This window comes from Ailuropoda melanoleuca, chromosome X, assembly GCF_002007445.2.
Source record: "Ailuropoda melanoleuca isolate Jingjing chromosome X, ASM200744v2, whole genome shotgun sequence".
Taxonomy (NCBI): domain Eukaryota; kingdom Metazoa; phylum Chordata; class Mammalia; order Carnivora; family Ursidae; genus Ailuropoda; species Ailuropoda melanoleuca.
The window spans coordinates 76339101-76357727 of NC_048238.1; the positions used below are offsets into that span (position 1 = coordinate 76339101).

Below are 18627 nucleotides of genomic sequence, written 5' to 3' on the forward strand. Positions count from 1 at the left end.
TATGTAAGGCAGTTAATTAGATAACTTGCCTAGATTATGTTAAGTGCATATTATCACCATCGTCGTGGCATTGGAAAAAATGAGCAACAGTAATAAACAGACTGTGGGAAATGAAACGTGCTCTTCTCATGGGTCTCCTTGTAATGCCTCTCAGTCTTAGGCACACATCTCTGAGCTTTGAGAGAATACCTAGAGTTCTTGAGGGTCTTCAAAGTATGGACTGCAGGCGCCTGGGTGACTCAGTCGGTTAAGGGTTTGCCTTCCCCTCAAGGTCATGATCCCAGGGTACTGGAATTGAATCCCACATCGGGCTCCCAGTGGGGAGTCTGCTTCTCCCTCTCTCTGCCTCTGCCCCTCCCCCTGCTCTTGCATACACTCTCCCCCCCTCAAATGAATAAATAAAATCTTAAAAAACAAAACCAAAAAGTATGAATTGCTTTCCCATTTAGGGCATGGGAGAAATCCTGGTATTGCAGTGCTGCTGTGAGTGTGTGTGTGTGTGTGTGAGAGAGAGAGAGAGACGACTCAGCAGTGGTTGTACCTGACCCATCAAATCCACTTTTCTTCAGGAGGAAGACTGTGTGTCATTCTTTTCTTCTCCCTCAGTTGTGAAGGACCATTTGCCTTGAATGATGAATGAAGCTGCCTAAGTCCATCCTCAGAGCTGTCTCAGGCAGAGTTGGTTCCTGACCTGGTTGTTCTTGACTTATAAAGGGTTTCTAGCATACGCTTCAACAAGTCTAGTATTAGGAAACTATTCTTACCCAATGCTGGAGACCAGTGCTTTTCTTCTTCTTCTCCCCCCGCCACCCTTTTTCTTTTTTGTTTTGCTTTTAAGTCCTAAAACCCAATCTGTAAAACCGATCAAAGCAAGCCCCGGGGGCTGCCACTTCTGTCGTCCCCACCTCCAGCAGCAGCCCTGAAGACATTTCGTTTTTTTTTTTTTTTTCAGTTGGGGTGTTAAGAGTATATTTATTCTTTTTTTTCCTGTTTCTTTTTTATTATTATCATGTCATGTTAGTCAGCGTACAGTACATTGTTAGATTTTGATGTAGCGTTCCATGATTCATTGTTTGCGTGAAACACCCAGTGCTCCTTGCAGCACGTGCCTGAAGGCCTTTCTAAGAAAGTCGGGAACACAGTTGACAAAACCCTGCAGTCGGCTGACTGGTTTGACTCGCCTTTTCATGCCTAGGACACTGTTCAGGCGAAAGGATTGGGCATGGCTGTGTAGATAAGTAGCCCTGTCTCACGACACAGGTACCCCAGTACTCTAATCACAGGGCACTTGCTCGGGGGAGCCCCCCTTTCCAGCTGTTGCCTGAGCTGCGGCGGCCAAAGCTGCTGATGGGGGCCGACTGGACGTTGCGGGAGCACGGAGCTCATTATGTAATCAAGTGTTGTGGCCAGAGTGTGCTCAGGGGGCACCTGGGGAACTTTGGCAGCAGCGGTCAGGACATTGCATTAGTGCGGAAGATAAGATGCCCGCGTGCCAACTCTGGGGCCCTCTTACACAGCTGCTGGTTTACACAGCCTCCCTATGGCAGAGCAGAGCTTGACATGTTTTTGCCTGCCCGTGGGACAGGCTGAGTGTGACCTGGACTTTATCTTGCTTTTTTGTTTGTTTTTCTCCTGCTCCAGGCTGCAGATGCATATGCTGAATGGAGCACTTCTGGCTCTGCTGTTCCCGGTTGTAAATACCAGGCTGGTAAGTTGCCTCTTGGAAGAACGTACTGCCAACATACAGACCGGTTATTTGCTCACTCCTTCACTGCCCCGCGCTTGCCCTAGGCTTGAGCTCATGTACCCATGTGAGCTTTAAAATACGTGTATATTTAATATTGCGGTTTGACATAGCCCTTCTCAGATGCCGGGGAACTTGATAGGTAAGGTGGGGAGTACCTGATGGAACTCGGGCTGCATGAAGTGTTCAGGCCAGAACCAGGAGAGACCGAAAAAGCCTACAGGAGCTCTTGAGAGGTTTGGTGGAGAGAAGGGGGTGCTGGGACCTCCACTTATTAGAGGATTCCAGGTGTTCTAAGGGGCTCTAGTTTGAACTCAGCCACATTGGCCCAGACTAATCTGATGGGGAGCCTCAAAGCCTGTCTGCTTTGCCAAGGGCCCCGTTGGGCAAGAATTAGTTTCTTTCCCCCATTTACCCAAACCCGCAGGGCAGTCTGGGCCACCCCACACCCAGTGGCTAGCTAGTAGAATCCCACTGTAGCGGGGGGCTGAGTGTTAAACGAGAATAGAGAGAAGAAGGGGCTATAGGGGTGGGGTGGCAGGGCCCTGTCCTCAGACTCCTTCACGTGGGACTGTGGAGGGATTAGCCAGCCATGTTAGAAAGCACAGGAAAAGAAACCACCTGTAAAATCCCTTCTACTTGTTTCTATGTTCATGACTTAAATTTGCCTCATGCATTAAAGATCATAGTTTAAATCTCAAAATGATAATCCTTCCTCTTTGGAGAGCATTTCATAGTTTACAAGGTCTTTTCATATGACAGCTCTGTAAGGTAGATAAGGGCAAGTATTATGGCCTCTTGTTACAGAGGAAGACACTGACGTTCAGGGAGTCACACAAGTTCTAAGTGGCAGAGTTAGGAGTGGAGAAGCCTCTAGATCCTATAAGCACAGCTATACTTCACTCTCTCCAAAGATGTAGTCACACTTCTCCCACAAATACTCATGTGTACCCCCTGCTTGTTATGTTTTTAGGTGTCTATTGCACATCAATAGAAATTGAAAGAAAAAACATTCATCTAAAGCAGTGATTTTGAACCCAGGCTCAAAATTTTGCTCCAGGCTCACCTAGGGGTACTTAAAAAACAAAACAAAACAGTGAACAACAACAATGAAAAACAAATAAACCAAAATGATTGATGCCCTGGCCCCTCCCTTGGAGTGTCCGAGTTCTTGATCTGTGACACAGCCTGGGCACAGTGTTTTTAAAACATGTTTCTAATGTGGAGCTGCAGTTGAGGACCAGCGATTTCGTGCAGTGGCTCGGAAACTTAATGTCTGTCCATAGCCATTCACCTGAGGAAATGGCTAAGAAATGCAGCTTGCCAGACCTCATCCCCAGAAAGTCTTATGATTAAGAGGATCTGGGGTGATACCAGGAAATGAGCATTGGTAATAAGTCCCCAGGTAATGTCGACTGCTGGGGAATCAGCATTTTAGGTGATCGTAATTCCAAGTTACTCCACGCGTGCAACTCCAGATGTGGTCTGAGGATCAGCCTCAGGTGGCTGCTGCCTGTTAGAAATGCAGAATTTTAGGCCCCGCCTCCGACTTGCTGCATTTTAACAGGTGGCTTAGAGGGCCTCCCCCCTTTCTTCCAAAGAGCCCAAAGCATCTTGTAGAGAGACCGCAGGACTTCCCGAGGTGGGGAATGCCGGGGTGCGAGAGGGGCAGGCAGTATCGTCTCTGTCACGATAGGCTGGGCACACTCGGTTCCGTGTTCCCCTGTGAGCTGGGATCAGCAGGCACAGGCTGCTAGCTTAGCTACCTTTGCTCCCCCTTCCGTATTCCCCGCAGTACATGACTTGCCTGACTTGACCCGAGTCCTTCAGCAGAACTCCTGCTTTGGTCTCAGGGCTGCAGGGGAGAGGACCGAAGAATGGTGCCAAGCAAACACACTGAAAATGGATTCTTCACGGGCTCAGGGCTGTGGAGCAGGGCCGGAGGTGCCGTCCGCTCCCTGCCTATGGAGGCCCCACGCTCAGGCAGAGATGTGGGTCCAGGGCTGTCTTATCCCGCCTGTCTGCTCACCCTGTCGCCGCCGTTTTCTCAGATGAAGAGGTCAGGCAGATAAAAAGCTGCTCTCCTTCACTTTCAGCAGCTCTGTCGGATTCCAGGGAGGGGTGGTGCAACAGAAAACTCCCCTTCCGCATTCCCCGGGGCTCCTACAGTCGGGGACCCTGAGTCTGAGAGCTTCCAGCCCACAGCTCTGGCCCATCTCTGCCATTGGGTGAGGCGGATGTGGTTCCTTGAAACAGGTCACCCGCATCCCTCTTCCTAGTGCGACCTTCTCCCCAAGGAAAGCCAGATAGTCTTCTCCTTGCAGAACCACTGAGCTTGAAAATAAAGCCCCCGCCCGAGCCCATTCATACATCCGAAGTTTTCCTTCGGCCGGTATTGTTACCGCACAGCGGCATTTCTGTACGAGGCCAACTGACACTTCCGGAGTGTTTACTACTGTGCGCCCGGTACTGTTCTGAGTGCCCTCTGTGGGTCAATGTATTTGATCCTCACAATAAACTTCTGAGGCATGGCACTGATAATTATCCCCAAGATCAAGGTGCCAGCAGGATTGGTTATCTCTGAAGCCTCTCTCTTTGGCGTGCAGATGGCTGCCATCTTGATACCTTTTCCACATGGTCTTTTCTCTGTGCGTGCACATCCCTAGTGCCTCTCTGTGGATCCAAATTTCCTCTTCTTCTAAGGACACCAGTCAGATTGGATTAGGGCACACCTAATGGCCTCCTTTTAACCTACTCACTTCTTTAAAGGAGGTGTTTCCAAATATAGTCACAGTCTGAGATCAGCCCTTCAACATATGAATTTTGGTGGGGACATAATTCAGCCTGTAACAGCTTTCTGCTCTGTTCAAAAAACAGTGTTACTCTCGTCTCCTCTCCTTCCCTCCCTTCCTTCTCTTTCTCCCTCTCCCCTTCTTCCCCGTTCTCATGGCAGATTTGCTATTATAGTTGCTGGAACACCTATTATTTTCTGAATACATATCAAGCGATAGTCAACTAGCTCATCAGGAACGTTCAAGTAACTTTCCTTAACACTGAAACTTCCTTGATGAGCTTAATGAGTGATTCCAATCACCCAGGTAAATAATCTTGGTGCCCTTTTTTCTAAAATGAAGCTGAGAAAAGCTCAGGGTGATGGCTCCATTTGCATGTGTCTTGTCAACTGGCTTTGGCTTGGTTATTTTAAATGGTTGGGACCCCTCCTGGGCTACTTCTGGCCGTTAAGACTTTTTACTTTGCAACCCCCTAGTTGAGCTCAGATTGACTTAAAATAAGACACAGGAAGACAGGCAACTCTTTCTTAAGCCTGATGATCCAGTTAGGTAGGAACTTAGCTTTTGACTTCTCTTTGCTCTTTCTTCTTGACCCTTTATCTTTTTAATCTTCTTTTGTTTTTCTGAGTAATAATATGAAAACAAGGAAAGAAAATGAGCTAGTATGTATGTAACACATTACACACACACTCACATATATAAGGACAGAGAAGGAGGGAGTTCCAGGAAGTTGCCACAGTCTACTAAAGGATTCAGGGTCTTCAGTGCATTTCCATTTGCTGTGCTCTGTCCTGTGACTTACTGGCACTGGGATTTGCAGACCAGCTAGAGAATGCCTGGGTCCCAGTTTCTCCTGTCTCTCTATCCTATCAGCTGACACCTTGGGGGAAGGAACATGTATTCCAATGGCTCATATTATAAGGAAATGCTCTTTGCTGCCAGGATTCTAGAGAAGGTCTTTTTCTGCCTTCAGAAGGTGTGTCTTAAGGACAACTTTTCTTTTGCCCCTTGGAGGGAAGGAGAGGAAATGCATCATGGAACTATTGATTATTAGATTAGCAGGGAGCTAAAAGCTTGTCTGGTCTCATCTTAGCTTCTAGAGGAGGTCCTTAGGAGGATAAACACCTTGCCTTAGAAGCCAAGGTGAGTACCCCTAAAATCCAGGTCTCCTGACTCAGACTTCAGAGCTCTTTTCCTGTTCTATGAGTGGAGTTCAGCGCAAGTTTGAAAGCTGGTGGGTCCAGATGCTGGAGATGCTCTTAGCTTCTATCCATCTAGAAGAGTTGGGTCATAGGTTTCTTTGAGAAGCTGAAGAAGACTGTAGCGCCTCTTTCCAGGTAAATGCACAAACACAATTTTGCAGATAATTTCAGGAGACTGTCACCTGCTGTCTCCACCCCACTGGAGGTGGTGGCGAGGCCGGGTTCCTTATCTATTGCCTGTGACTTAGCAAAACATAACCTATTCTAGGCCCAAACACCTTCTGGAAAGTGAAAGCCAGGAGCTGGGAGCTAAGTAGGGTGCTCATGGAACCTGGTTACATATTAGATTTTCAGTACCATCTCTTACCTTGCGAGGTTGATCTGGTCCTCGGAGGGAGGCGCTGGGCATAAGCTGTATCCTCAGCCCTGTACCTTTTGTCCTCAAATGCCCATGAGAGTTCCTTCTAAATGCAGAGTGTTCTGAGCAAGGGAGAGTGGAAACAGAAAACAAACTTAAAACACCGTATAAGCCCCCTTCCCAGACTGAAGACTCTGGCCCGGCCTATATTTGTGGTTGTAGCCATCTGTCTTCTGTGAGAATAATAAGAAGAAGAATGGTAATGATTCTTTTCATCAAGCTTCTTTCTTCTTCAAGGCCCGAAGCCTTGTGTATATTATTATCTCATTATCAAAATTGCCCATTATTATGCATCGCTGTTGATCTCTCCTGTGAGTTCTTTTTTCCCCTCCTTTCACATTCTTCCCCTTTTGCCTGGCTCCTTTGCTGTTAGATCATTCTCTTGAATGCCCCTAACTCTGAGACCAAGTGGAAGGGCTTGGTAATGATTTTTTTCATTATTGGGGTGGCTCCCCAGCTTCCACAGTCATTATCTTCATGTTCTCAAGATGCAACTTCGCCACTGGCACACCTCATCCCCATGTGTGCCTCTTGGAAAACTTTGCTTTCACCAAGGCAAATAGGCTTGAGAATCTTACTCGTTGCTAATTGGCACATTGAAATGTGCTAATTGACCTAGAAAAGTTATTTCTGTGCCTGGCGAATTGAGCTCTTTAAAAAACTTATAGTTTGGATTTTGGGCCTCAACTAGGGACAGACTGTCCCTTTGCTTTCCTGAGAGTACTTAAATTATGAAAAGCTTGGTTTCACAAGAGGCCTTCACTTTCTGAAGAATTGGTGTGGGCAAAATTGTGCCTTGGATGTGGAGAAGAGTCTGGTGTTCCTGGGCCAAAGTGAACCAAATAAATGCTAGGGACTGTTCTAGAATATGTCTAATCACCGCCTTTATTTTAAGATTAATCTTGGAGAGTCCTCTGTCCTCCATGAATCCAGCACAATCATATAGGCCATCCAGACTTTGATGGAGCACATGTTGGCATGGTATACTGTGCTGTAAGCTGCAGGGGTTGCAGAAACGGCCAGGGTGCGTTCCTGGCTCTCTAGGAACTTGCAGCTCAGTTAGGAAGATAAGGCATAAATCATGGCAGCATTAGAATTGAAATCATGAAAAATGTATATCGCAAGGCAATTCAGGCTTAATTGCTAAATTGCAATCGTTCCAAGTTCTGAGATGGGAAGAAGATTAATGTTAGCATTTATCAGGCACCTACTGTGTGTCAGGTAATTTACATATGTTATCATTTAACTTGCACAAGAGCCCCATTTTACCTATGGCGAAATTGGGATTCAGAGAGGTTAAATGACTTGCTCAGAGTTACATGGTTTCTTTTTCTTTTCTTTCTTTTTTTTTTTTTTAAAGATTTTCTGTATTTGAGAGAGAGAGAGAGAACATGAGAGGGGGGAGGGTCAGAGGGAGAAGCAGAGTCCAGGATCAGGACCAGAGCCGAAGGCAGTCGCTTCACCGACTGAGCCTCCCAAGCGCCCGGCTTACCTGGTTTCTAAAACGCTAAAGCTAGTCCCATGCACCTTGTGCGCGAATACATGGCCTCCTGGAGAGCCCAGTGGATTAAGTGGTCCAAAAAAGCTTCACGGAGAAAGCAAGCCCCAGCTGAGCCTCGAAGGGCAATAGGGCGAGTGGACTATGCGTGCAGTTGCAGAGGTGCAAAGCGGTTCAACGAAGGGCCTGCGATGGCCGGGGCCCAGGCGTGGGTACTGCACATTTATCACCTCACGCTCACCACTGAGATTCTGAGGAGCAGGAAGGAGAATCAGAACTCTGGTGGTATGTGTAGACATGGTCACTTATTTGCAGGCCACCAGAAGATCTCCATAACACTGCTTCTGTTACATCATTTCACCCTTTATCATCGCTTTTAGATTCTTGTGCATTTCTTATCTTTTCCACCTCTACTGATAAGAATTCCTTACTGGGTGGGACTAAGCAACCAGAGAAGCTCTTGCACGAGTATCTCGCCCTAGTGTATTAAGAATATGGATGTCGGGAGCAAGGGTAGGGATGCAGGTTCCTGTCCTGGCTGCGCTCCTCCTGCGTGCGTGTGCACGTGTGCGCATGCCCCTGCCCGTGTCTGTGTGTGTGTGTGCGTGCGTGCTTGTGAAAAAGAGAGAGAGGGAAGGAGGGAGAGGGAGGGAACTTGGCCAAGTTACTTGACTACTGTGGACCACAGTTCTCCCATCTATGAAATGAAGATGATAGCCTTGCTTTACCTCCTAAAGCTATCCTGCGGATTAAGTCGTTAATGTGGATAAAGCTTGTAGCCCAGCACCTGGCAAACAGGAAGCGCTCAATCAGTGTTAGCTGTTAGTTATTGGCTGGGATCCTAACAAAAGTCCTGTGAGGTGGAATTAGCATAACCGTTTTACAGATTGGGTCCTCCAAAGTTGTTTTTTAAGATTTTCTTCATTCACTTGAGAGAGAGACTGAGAGAGCGTGCAAGCAGGGTGAGAGGAAGAGGGAGAAGCAGACTCCCCGCTGAGCCAGCCCAGACCCCAATGTGGGGCTCGATCTCAGGACCCGGAGATCATGACCCAAGCTGAAGGCAGGTGTCCAACCATCTGAACCACCCAGGCGACCCCGAGCCCTCCAAAGTTTTGAGTAGCTTGTATAGGGACACAGAGACGGAACTGGCCTGAGAGCTTTGGTCTTTCTGATACAAAGCTCATGGACTTCCTCCTCTTTCCTAATTACTTAGATTGATTTTCAAGTATTGAGCCAAATCAACTCTTTGTGGTAAATTTTATACAATACCCATTAGAGATTTGAGGGATTGATTATACTTTTAGGACTTTTTAAAATAAAAAGAGGATATGCTCATTGAAAAACCAATAGGAATATAGAGAAAGCTAATCATTTTACCCACCAGTGTTCAATCCTGCCCCTCCCCCTGCCCCAGGGGTAAGTTGCGATAAAGCCTTGTGTATCTTTCTACATTTTTCTTTTGCTCATAAATGCAAAGAAAGATTTTCATATTTCTAGAGTTGTTAGTTATTAGGGTTTAGGTTTCCTACACAATTGGCATTACACGGTAAACATTGCTCCGGTGTATTTTCCTTTAACCTAAATCAGTAAGTAATCAGTAATCTTTGCAGATAATGGATGTAACTCATTCTTCTCTAATGGCTGCTTAGCACTCCATAGTTTGGTTGGACTGTATATTCAGCCAGTCCTTGGGTTCCCAGCACTACACCATAACTAGTCTCGCTGGACAAGGATACAGTCTTTCGTGGTATTTGTCCCCTGTAGGACCTTGCACCTAGTATATGGTTAAGTATCCACAGAGAGAGTAAGTGAATTAATTAGTCAGCCAGTCTAAACCTCTGTCTTGCTTAAGGAAATCCTGGGGATCCCTCTCACACATATCCTGAGATATTGAGAGTGAGGACAGAGGGATGATAGATGATATTTTTTCCCAGGTGAATTATTTTTTAAACCATTTAAAATAATGATGTTTTCCTGAGTACAGCAAAAGACATGTTTACTGGTGAAAATTTGTGAAATACAGAAAAGTATAAGTGAAAAATAAAAACCATCAATGCAAAGGTGATTATTTTTCAATACATTTTAAGACTTTTTTTTTACTTATTTGAGAGAGAGCGAGCACAAGCAGGGAGAGCGGCAGGCAGAGGGAGAAGGAAAAGCAGGCTCCACACGGGGCTCCATCCCAGGACCCTGAGATCATGACCTGAGCCAAAGGCAGACGCCAAACCGACTGAGCCACTCAGGCACCCCTTTTCAATACATTTAAAAAACAACAGCAAAAAGCATGAGACGTTTGTGCCTTCGTCTTTACAAATGTATAACTGCTGTATTTACAAAAATAATACCGTTCGTAATGGGGAAAAAATAGAGAATACAGAGAAACACCAGAATAAAGCACATCACTGAGCAACCACTGGTAAACATTGCTGTGTATTCTCCGTCTTCTGTCTCTGCGCAGATGTTAAGAGTCGGTCCCGTGTAGGGGTCACAAGAGCCGACCCTGGAGCCACCCCGTCTGTGGTTTTGTGGCTGGCTCCTCTGCCTTTAGCCATGTGACCTTGCAAAAGTTAACTCACTTCTGTGAACTCATTTTCTCATCTATAAAATGGTGCCCTGGTGAATGGATATCTCCATGTGTGGTGAGCACCTTGCGAGTGCCTGGCACATAGTGTCAAATGCTGCTGTTGTTCCTGCTATCCCCAGTATTATCTTAGAAATCGAGGGGCGTTCCTACTGGCATGTGCTTTTTGTGACGTGTGTCTTCAGAACTTCGGCGCCCGCTCCTTAAACTGTTGGGTGATGGTGAAGTAAAGGGGGCTTTGTTTCTGAATTAGCCATGCTAAGCAAGATTAACATTCCCTGGCAGGCTTCCTTTTCCACACTAACAGCACCTTTGTTTTTTGCATTTGTTTCAAAGACAGCCTGTTTGATTTGAGAACCGGCCAGCTCTCTCTCCTCCATTCTGACAGGTGAATCAGGCCCCCTCCTGGCTTTTCTTCCCATTTGAAGAAAATGTCCAGACCTTTGGGGTTGCCAGTGAGTCCCCAGCCCTGAAGCCCGAGGAGGGAGGGGCAGCAGGGAGCGAGAGTACCAGGCCGGAGGCTTTTTGCCTCCAGAGCTTGCTAGTTCTCTGCCTTTTGTTTCATTTTCTTAAAATGGGATTAGAAGTGCCAGCCTCCAGCGGTTGTAACCAATGCTTCTCATCCAAGCTGGAGCCACTAACCCCAGGCAGCGTATCTTTATGCAATAAGAGCCTTATCTGGTGGGTGATATCCTCTCCCAGTCTGTGGACCAGTTGTTCTTTTTTTAAAAAATTTTATTTATGAGAGAGAGAACAAGCGAGCACACAAGTGGAAGAGGAGGGGCAGAGGGAGAAGCAGACCCCCCTGAGCAGGGAGCCTGCTGAGCAGGGAGCCTGACGTGGGGCTCAATTCCAGGACCCTGAGATCATGACCTGAGCCAAAGGCAGACGCTTTACCGACTGAGCCACCCAGGTGCCCCTGTGGACCAGTTGTTCTTAACCCGGGCTGCATAGTTAGAAACACCAGAGCCAATTTAAAAACATACCCATTTTCAAAAAGCACCCCAGGTAAGCTGGTGTGCAGCCAGAGCAGCTCTGCTCTGCACCTCGCTCCGGGCCCAGCCTGCCGCTGAGTGCCACTTGGCGCTTTGAATGCGGTAATGTCACTTCATCGAGCTTCCCATTTCCTTGTTTGTCAAATGGGATTAGTAATATTTGCTCCCTACCTCACAGATAGCTTATGAAGAAGAGATAACCGATAACACAAGATAACAAAGAGATAGCAAAGAGCTTTGGAAGGTTAAAAGCACTGCACAAATGAGTACTTGCCTTGTTATCTCTCCCGTCAGTCACTTTTTTAGGGGGGTTTACTTAGGATGTAATTCACACAGCATAAATCTATCCTTTTAAAATGTACAATTCAATATTTTAGTGTATTCCCAGAGTTGTGCAGTCATCATCACTATATTTAATTTTAGAACATTGTTGTCATCCCCAAAAACTTCTTCATATACCTGTTGGTAAGGAAACATTTTACTCCACCTTCAGTATTCTTCTGGCTGGTCTAAGAATTAAATTGACGCAAGACGATTGACAGGAAAAAAAAATTCCTTAGTACATACAGAGGTCTCATAAATATGGGACCTAAGAAGTGACCAAGAGGCAGCTTTTATACTTTTTAGACAAAGAAACCATAAATTTGTAAGGAATTGACAAGACAAAACTTATGTTTGAGAACTTTAATTTGTAAGGAATTCTAAACAGAATTTGGGCTGGGGTAGTAAATTACTAAAAATAATAAAATTGGTTTATATAGGCTTCTTTGGCTCTGGATTCATTGTCTTTGCTGATAAGGATGTCTCTCTACTTTCTGGTGCAGGAAAAGTACCTGTCACATGGAAAATGTATTTCCCGCTTTCTGGAGACAAAAGGCAGGGAGTCAGAGTTTTCTTGTGCTGTTTCTTAAGTAACTTTAATTTAAAATAACCATTATGCTACTGTGGCATATCTTGGGGCCGCTGCCCTGGACCCCCAGTACCCATTAGTGGTGTCTCTCTACTCTCCCCTCCCCAGGATCTTGCCACTGCTAATTGACTTTCTGTCTTTATGGATTTGCCTATTCTGGACATTTCATTTAATTGGAATCATATAATTTGTGGCCTTTTCTAAATGACTTCTTTCGTTCAACATAAAATTTCAAGTTCATCCGTTGTTGGTGGTGCTTGTATCAGTACTCCATTCTTTTTTATGGGTGAATAATATTCCTTTGCATGATACACCACATTTTGTTTATCCATTTATCTCCTGATGGTCATTTGGGTTGTTTCCACCTTTTGGCCATTGTGACTAATGCCACTGTGATCATTCTTGTAAAAGTATCTGTTTGAATGTCAGCTTTTGGGTAGATACCTAGAAGTGGAATTGTTGGATCGTATGGTGACTCTGTTTTTTAACCTTTTGAAGAGCTGCCAGGTTGCTCTCCAAAGTGGCTGTACAGTTTTATATTCCTACCAGCAGTGTATGGGGTTCCAGTTTCTCTGCATTCTCGCCAACACTCTATTGTTGGACCTTTTTAATTAGAACCATCCTAGTGGGTGTGAAGTGATGTGTCACTGTAGATTTGATTTGCATTTCCTTGATGATGAATGATGTTGAACACCTTGTCATGTACTTATTGGCCATTTGTATATCTTCTCTGGGGAAATGTCTTTTCAAATTCTTTCCCATTTTTTGTTGGGTTATTTGTTTTTTATTGTTGTGACAGTTCTTATGGATACTAGACTCTTATCAGGTATGCAATTTGAAATATTTTCTCCCATTCTGTGGGTTGTCTTTGCATTTTATTTACGGTCTCCTTTGAAACACAAAGTCTTTAAACTCTGATGAAGTCAAATCTCTAATTTTTCTTTGGCTGCTTGTGATTTTGGCATCCTGTCTAAGAAACTGTTGCCTAATCCACTGCCACGAAGTCTTATGACTGTTTTCTCATACGAGTTTCATGGTGGTAGCTCTTACATTTAGGTCTATGACCCATTTCAAGTTAATTTTTATATGTAGTGTGAGGAAGGGGTCCAAATCCATTCTTTTGCATATGGATATCTAGTTGTCCTGGCACCATTTGTGGTGGGACTCTTTCCTGTTGAAATGTCTTGGAACCCTTGTCAAAACTCATTCAAAAATAAAAGTAAGGGTTTATTTCTGGGCCATCAGTTCTATCCCATTGATGTATATGTCTCTCCTTATGCCAGCACCACTCTGTCTTAATTATTGTAGCTTTGTGGAAAGCTTTGAAAACGGGAAATGTGAGTCCGCAGATGAGGACTTGTTCATCTTTTTCAAGATTGTTTTGGCCATTCTGTTGCCCTGCATTTCCATATGAATTTCAGGATCAATCTTGTCAATTTCTGCAAAGCAGTCATAGGGGTAGCATTGAATGTAGATCAGTTTGAAGACTGTCGCTCTCCTAGCAATATTAAGCCCTCCAATCCGTGAACATAGGATGTGTTCTATCTGTGTATTTAGGTCTTCTTTAATTTTTTCAATGATGTTTCCTAGTCTTTAGAGTATGGGTTTTACCCTTCTTTTGTTATACCTATTCTTATGTATTTTCTTCCTCTTTTTAAAAAAAGATTTTATTTATTTAAGAGAATGAGAGCAAGAGAGAGCATGAGCAGGGCAGAGGGACAGGGAGAAGCAGGCTCCCCGCTGAGCAGGGAGCCTGACATGGGGCTCGATCCCAGGACTCTGGGATCATGACCTGAGCCGAAGGCAGATGCTTAACCACCTGAGCCACCCAGGCGCCCCTGTATTTTATTCTTTTTAATGGTATTGCAAATGGAATTGTTAATTTCATTTTCAGATTGCTTTTTGCTACTCCAGAAATACAGTTCATTTTTTCTGAATTGATCTTATATCCTGCAGCCTTTCAGAACTCATTTATTACTGCTAATATTTGTGTGTGTGTGTGTGTGTGTGTGTGTATTTTTCAAATTTTTTTTTTTATAGATAAGATCATGTCATCTGCAAATAGAGGTGGTTTTACTTCTCCTTTCCCATCTGGATGCCTTGTATTTGTTCTTCTTGCCCAGTTGCCCTGGCTGGAACTTTTAGTACAGTGTCCAATAGAAGTGTCAAGAGAGGACATCCTTGTCTTTCCTCATCTTAGGGGGAAAGCATCAGTCTTTCATCATCGAGTAGGATTTTAACTGTGGGTTTTTCACCGATGCCCTTATCAGGTTGAAGAGGTGTCTTCAGTGACCTTTATTAAATGTTTACTATTGGAGAACTGTGGTTGGTAGGCTATTGCTTGATGTGGAATTACTTAGTCATTCAAAGTTTGGAATTACTTTGGGTGAGAAAATGTCACTTCCTCCCAAAGGAGGCATTGTAATACTTCAGGGGCTCAGAGTCATCTACATTCAAATTAAAATATGAAAGCTTAAGCATATTTGAAAGAACAGATAAAGCTAATAGAGTTTCTCTTAAATTACAGTGATACTGCGTTGCCCTGAGAGAATTAAAGGCAAGTGAAATGATACTTCAGTGCTGGCATATTAGTAGCTTATGGAACAGCAGCTGGTTACAGAATAGCTCATATGCTTCGTGTAGGTCTATGAGTCAGGTCAGACCACCATAATAGATGTAAATGTCTCTTACAAAGGGTAACGTACTCCATTTTCAGAGTTGCTTTTTTGTCTCCAGTTGTCTTCAAAATAACTGGCTTAGAATAATCAATTTGCCAAAGAGGCATATCTTCGGGTGGCAAAGTTTGCTCCCCTGTAGAAGCAACGAGTTTAAGTAATCCACTTAAAGGCACTGAGCTAGTGAGTGGCCAACTTGCAAATTAGAACCCATGTTTCTGTTTCCAAAGCCCATTCTCTTTTCCCCCCACCACTCCGCCTTCCGTACTGTATCCCAAGTCCTTGACACTCAAAGTGTAGTCCACCGGCCAGCAGAATCGCCTCCCCTGGGAACTTACTAGAAATTCGGTCTTGGGCCCCATCGTAGAACTATAGCCTGCATTTTAACAAGCTCCCCTGGGGATTGGTGTGCACGGGAAATTTTCAGAAGGCCTGGGAAGCAAGATTGAGAGGAAGCAAATGACCAATACAGTGTACAAAGGAGCAAAGGCAGCTTAGTCCTCCTCGGCTCTCGTTCTGCTACCATTCTGTCCTTTAAGGAGACCTATCTTCCAGCAGGTGTGCGTGGAACATACATGGTAAAAAAGGGAGGCCTTCCTGATCGGGGATCCAGCTGTTGTAACTGAGGCCTAAACTATAGGGCTTGACAAAAATTGAGGTATTTTGCACTTTATGGTATGTAAGTTATACCTCAACAAAAAAGAAAGTAAAGAATTAGGACCTGAAATCCTAAAATCCACTGCAGGTAAATATTACAATTCGTAGAGTATAAATAGGTGAGGTGACCTAAAGTAAGGTTGAATAGTTATTGTGAGTTTTGAAAGGAGCAAAGGTTAAATACTGGGTGTTCTAGATCTGGGAGATACCCATTCATCAGAGCCTCCCACCAAACTGAGGAGCATCGTACGAGGCACTTGGTCTCTGGCCACATGGAACAGGACCAGGAGCCAGCGTAGGCTCCCCAAAATACATTATTGTGAAATTTACCAGGTTTTGTTTTGATAGGATTACTCCAATGTTAATTAGGGGAAACCAGAGTATAATCTGGGTGTTGGTAAGTCATTTTCCCAAGAACTAAGCTAGACAAGCTAGAGAAAACGAAGGTCTCAGTAATGGACAGTGCAGTTAGAGGGCTTCACAGTTTGTTGAACTAATTTACGGGGTTGATGGCAACTCAGATCAAGGCACAGAGGACTCCCCGAAGGGTCAGATTTGCTTGTGTCCCAAAGCTGGGAAAGATGGCTAGGTCAGGTGACAGTTTCAATATTCCAGAACATCCTGACAGGTAGCACCTGAAGAACAGAAAGGAAATTTTATAGGAGTCAAGGTAAAACTCAAATACTTGCTTTAAAAAATCAACTGGATCCTAGCACTTTTGAGCTTGGGAGGTCCTGAGAAATTCAGGTAATCTACGTACGTCATATTGCATGTGATAGAGCCCAGAGAAGGGGAATGACTAGGTCGTATGGCCAGTGAGCGACAGCGTTAAGGCCTGGAGCTCAGGTCTCCTGACTCCCAGACCAGTGCTCTTTCTGCTTCCCCTGTTGCATAAGCACTGAATGGGATGCTCAGTGTGTGTGTATGTGGGGGGGGGGGAGAATCCCCCACACCAAACAGATGTTGTGTGACACCAGCTGGGTATCCTACTATTTAACTCATTCTGACACAGCCCAGAGGGAACATCAGATCCCACAAGTTAAGGGCTCAGTCCTATGATACTGCCCCCATTTCCCGTGCCAGTGACAAGTCCAGCTTGTCACCTGTGCTTCTGACTGACTGGCTATAAATTGGAGGTTTCCATGACCCCCTCCTCAGGTTCGATGTACTGCTAGAGCAGCTCACGGAAGTCAGAAACATTGACTGATCTTTACCCGTTGATTAGAAGGGCTCTTTGAAGGACACAGGTGGGCAGCCAGATGAAGAGGGGGGTTCTAAGCACGGGAGCCTCTGTCCCCATGGAAGGAGGGTGTGCTGTTCACCTAGCATGTGGGCGTATCCACCAGCCGGGAAGCTCATCCACTTGTGCTGTTCAGGAGTTTTTATTACAGAGCCTGACCCGTAGCCACCCTTTCCCAGAGGTCAGTGCGCATGGCTGAGCATTCCCACCCTCTCATCGCTTTCTGGTGACCAGCCCCATCCCAAGGCCCTGGTTCCCTGAGCGGTCATGAGCTTAAAGCTCCACCTTGTGGGGACTGGCCCCCCAACCCTGCAGCTGGGCATGAGGTCTGGAGGCATGAGGCAGGTGTGTCCTGTGGTGGTGGTGTCCTTTGGACTATTCCCCGGTCTTCTGAGGTGGCCTTGGTGTGCGGCCTGTTCCAGGCGTCAGCTGAAAAGCTTTTTAATAAAAATGGAACCCAAAGGAGGAATGATAAGGTATCTGATTTTAACCGAAGTGAGAGAACACCAGATGTTTCATTCTGTCTGAAGGTTCGAGGGAGGAAAAGCAATTAGCAGCTGCTACTGATTTAGCAACAGACACCTGCTAAATGAAAATCTGTAAAACCGGCCAGGCTTTGGCACCAGAAGTGTGTACGCCGCTTCTCAGACATTTCTGGGAATCGTAAATTGTGTTGGCCCAAAATAGGTTGTGGGTGGCAGGGGGGGTGAGTGGGCTCTAGAGAAGCGAAACATGTCTGTATAGACCAGGATCGTGTTATTCTGAGATGACAGCAACTTAAAATGGCTTTTTGGTGGGTAAATGGAGAGGAAAAGAAGAGAAGGAATCTTTCAGAAGCTGGCTGGTTACTCCCTGCCTCTCACCTGACTCACAGGCTGTCCTCTGGGGTCCGTTCCGTAGGGGCAGAGGGAGGGCTGACAGAAGGGTTGGGGGAGTCCTGCTTCGCTTCCTCTTGCTGACCCGGAGCACACCTCTCCCCTCTACCAAGGCCAGTGTGTCTCCAAGCACGAGGAACTCTCAACTGTGGGCTCCCAGCAGCTCCTGCCCTGTGACGGTGACAGACTGTTGGCTCTGGGAGCCATCTGGACATCTTCTGCTGAGCTTGGGCTTTGCTTTGGATTGGAAAGAGGCCTATCTATGGCTCTCTGCTTTCCAGACTTCTCTTCCAAGTAGACATTAACTACCATTCTCCCCCTCCATTTTCCTGAGGCCCAAACTGAGACACAAACAGTGGGAACAGGAATTCATGGAGAGGGCTTTGGGGATCTGTGTATGTGTTGAAGGGGTGGGAGGACACGAGGTTCTGTATGGTCTGGGTGTTCGAGATGTGACTGATTATGAAGAAGCCAGTTTGTCATTGGTCTAGATGGTGTCGAAAGAATCGAGCCACTCCCATTTGGGCCTCATGCTACATTCACTGCATGCAACTGTTGTTTCTCAGTTTCCAAACTAGGCCAGAGGTCAGTTGCAACTTGGGCCATAGGGGAAGGGCCCTGTCTTGAGAGGAGGGATGGCCGCTTTCCCATGGAGCAAGGGCCAGGGGGCGCTGATGGCACATGAGTGGCCAGAGCTGTCCAGAGAAGATATCGCCTTGAACTTGATCCTGGCAAGGTGTTTAAGTGTGCTTGAAGACCCAACTCCTAGTGCCAAAGGTGGCAACCAAGAGAAGATTCTTTTTTTTTTTCTTGAACCGAGTAGGCTGTTAAGCAAGAATTGTCATTCCAGCTGCATTTGAATTTCAGTCCTTCTGTGCTCAGTGCCAATGTGGGAAGGGACAAGGAACTGGGAGAGAAGGGTGGTGGGAGATCTGCGATCCCCACTCTCTAGCCAGGATTGGGGGAGCTCCACCTTGTCTGGTCTGTTCCCCTGATGGACTGTGTTCCCATCAATCAGTTTCAGTAGGTGGAATAACTAC

At 45.7% G+C, this 18627-nt stretch overlaps 1 protein-coding gene across 4 annotated transcripts in view; it reads left to right on the plus strand.

Annotated features, from left to right (window-relative positions):
* The window catches only part of TMEM164 (transmembrane protein 164), a 160399-nt gene that overhangs the window by 90817 nt on the left and 50955 nt on the right, over positions 1–18627 (plus strand). For all 4 annotated transcript variants that reach the window (XM_011230847.3, XM_011230846.3, XM_034649000.1 and 1 more), the window contains one exon: positions 1642–1708. In XM_011230847.3, the coding sequence (XP_011229149.1) occupies positions 1642–1708 (67 nt within the window). The remainder of the gene's footprint in view (positions 1–1641; positions 1709–18627) is intronic.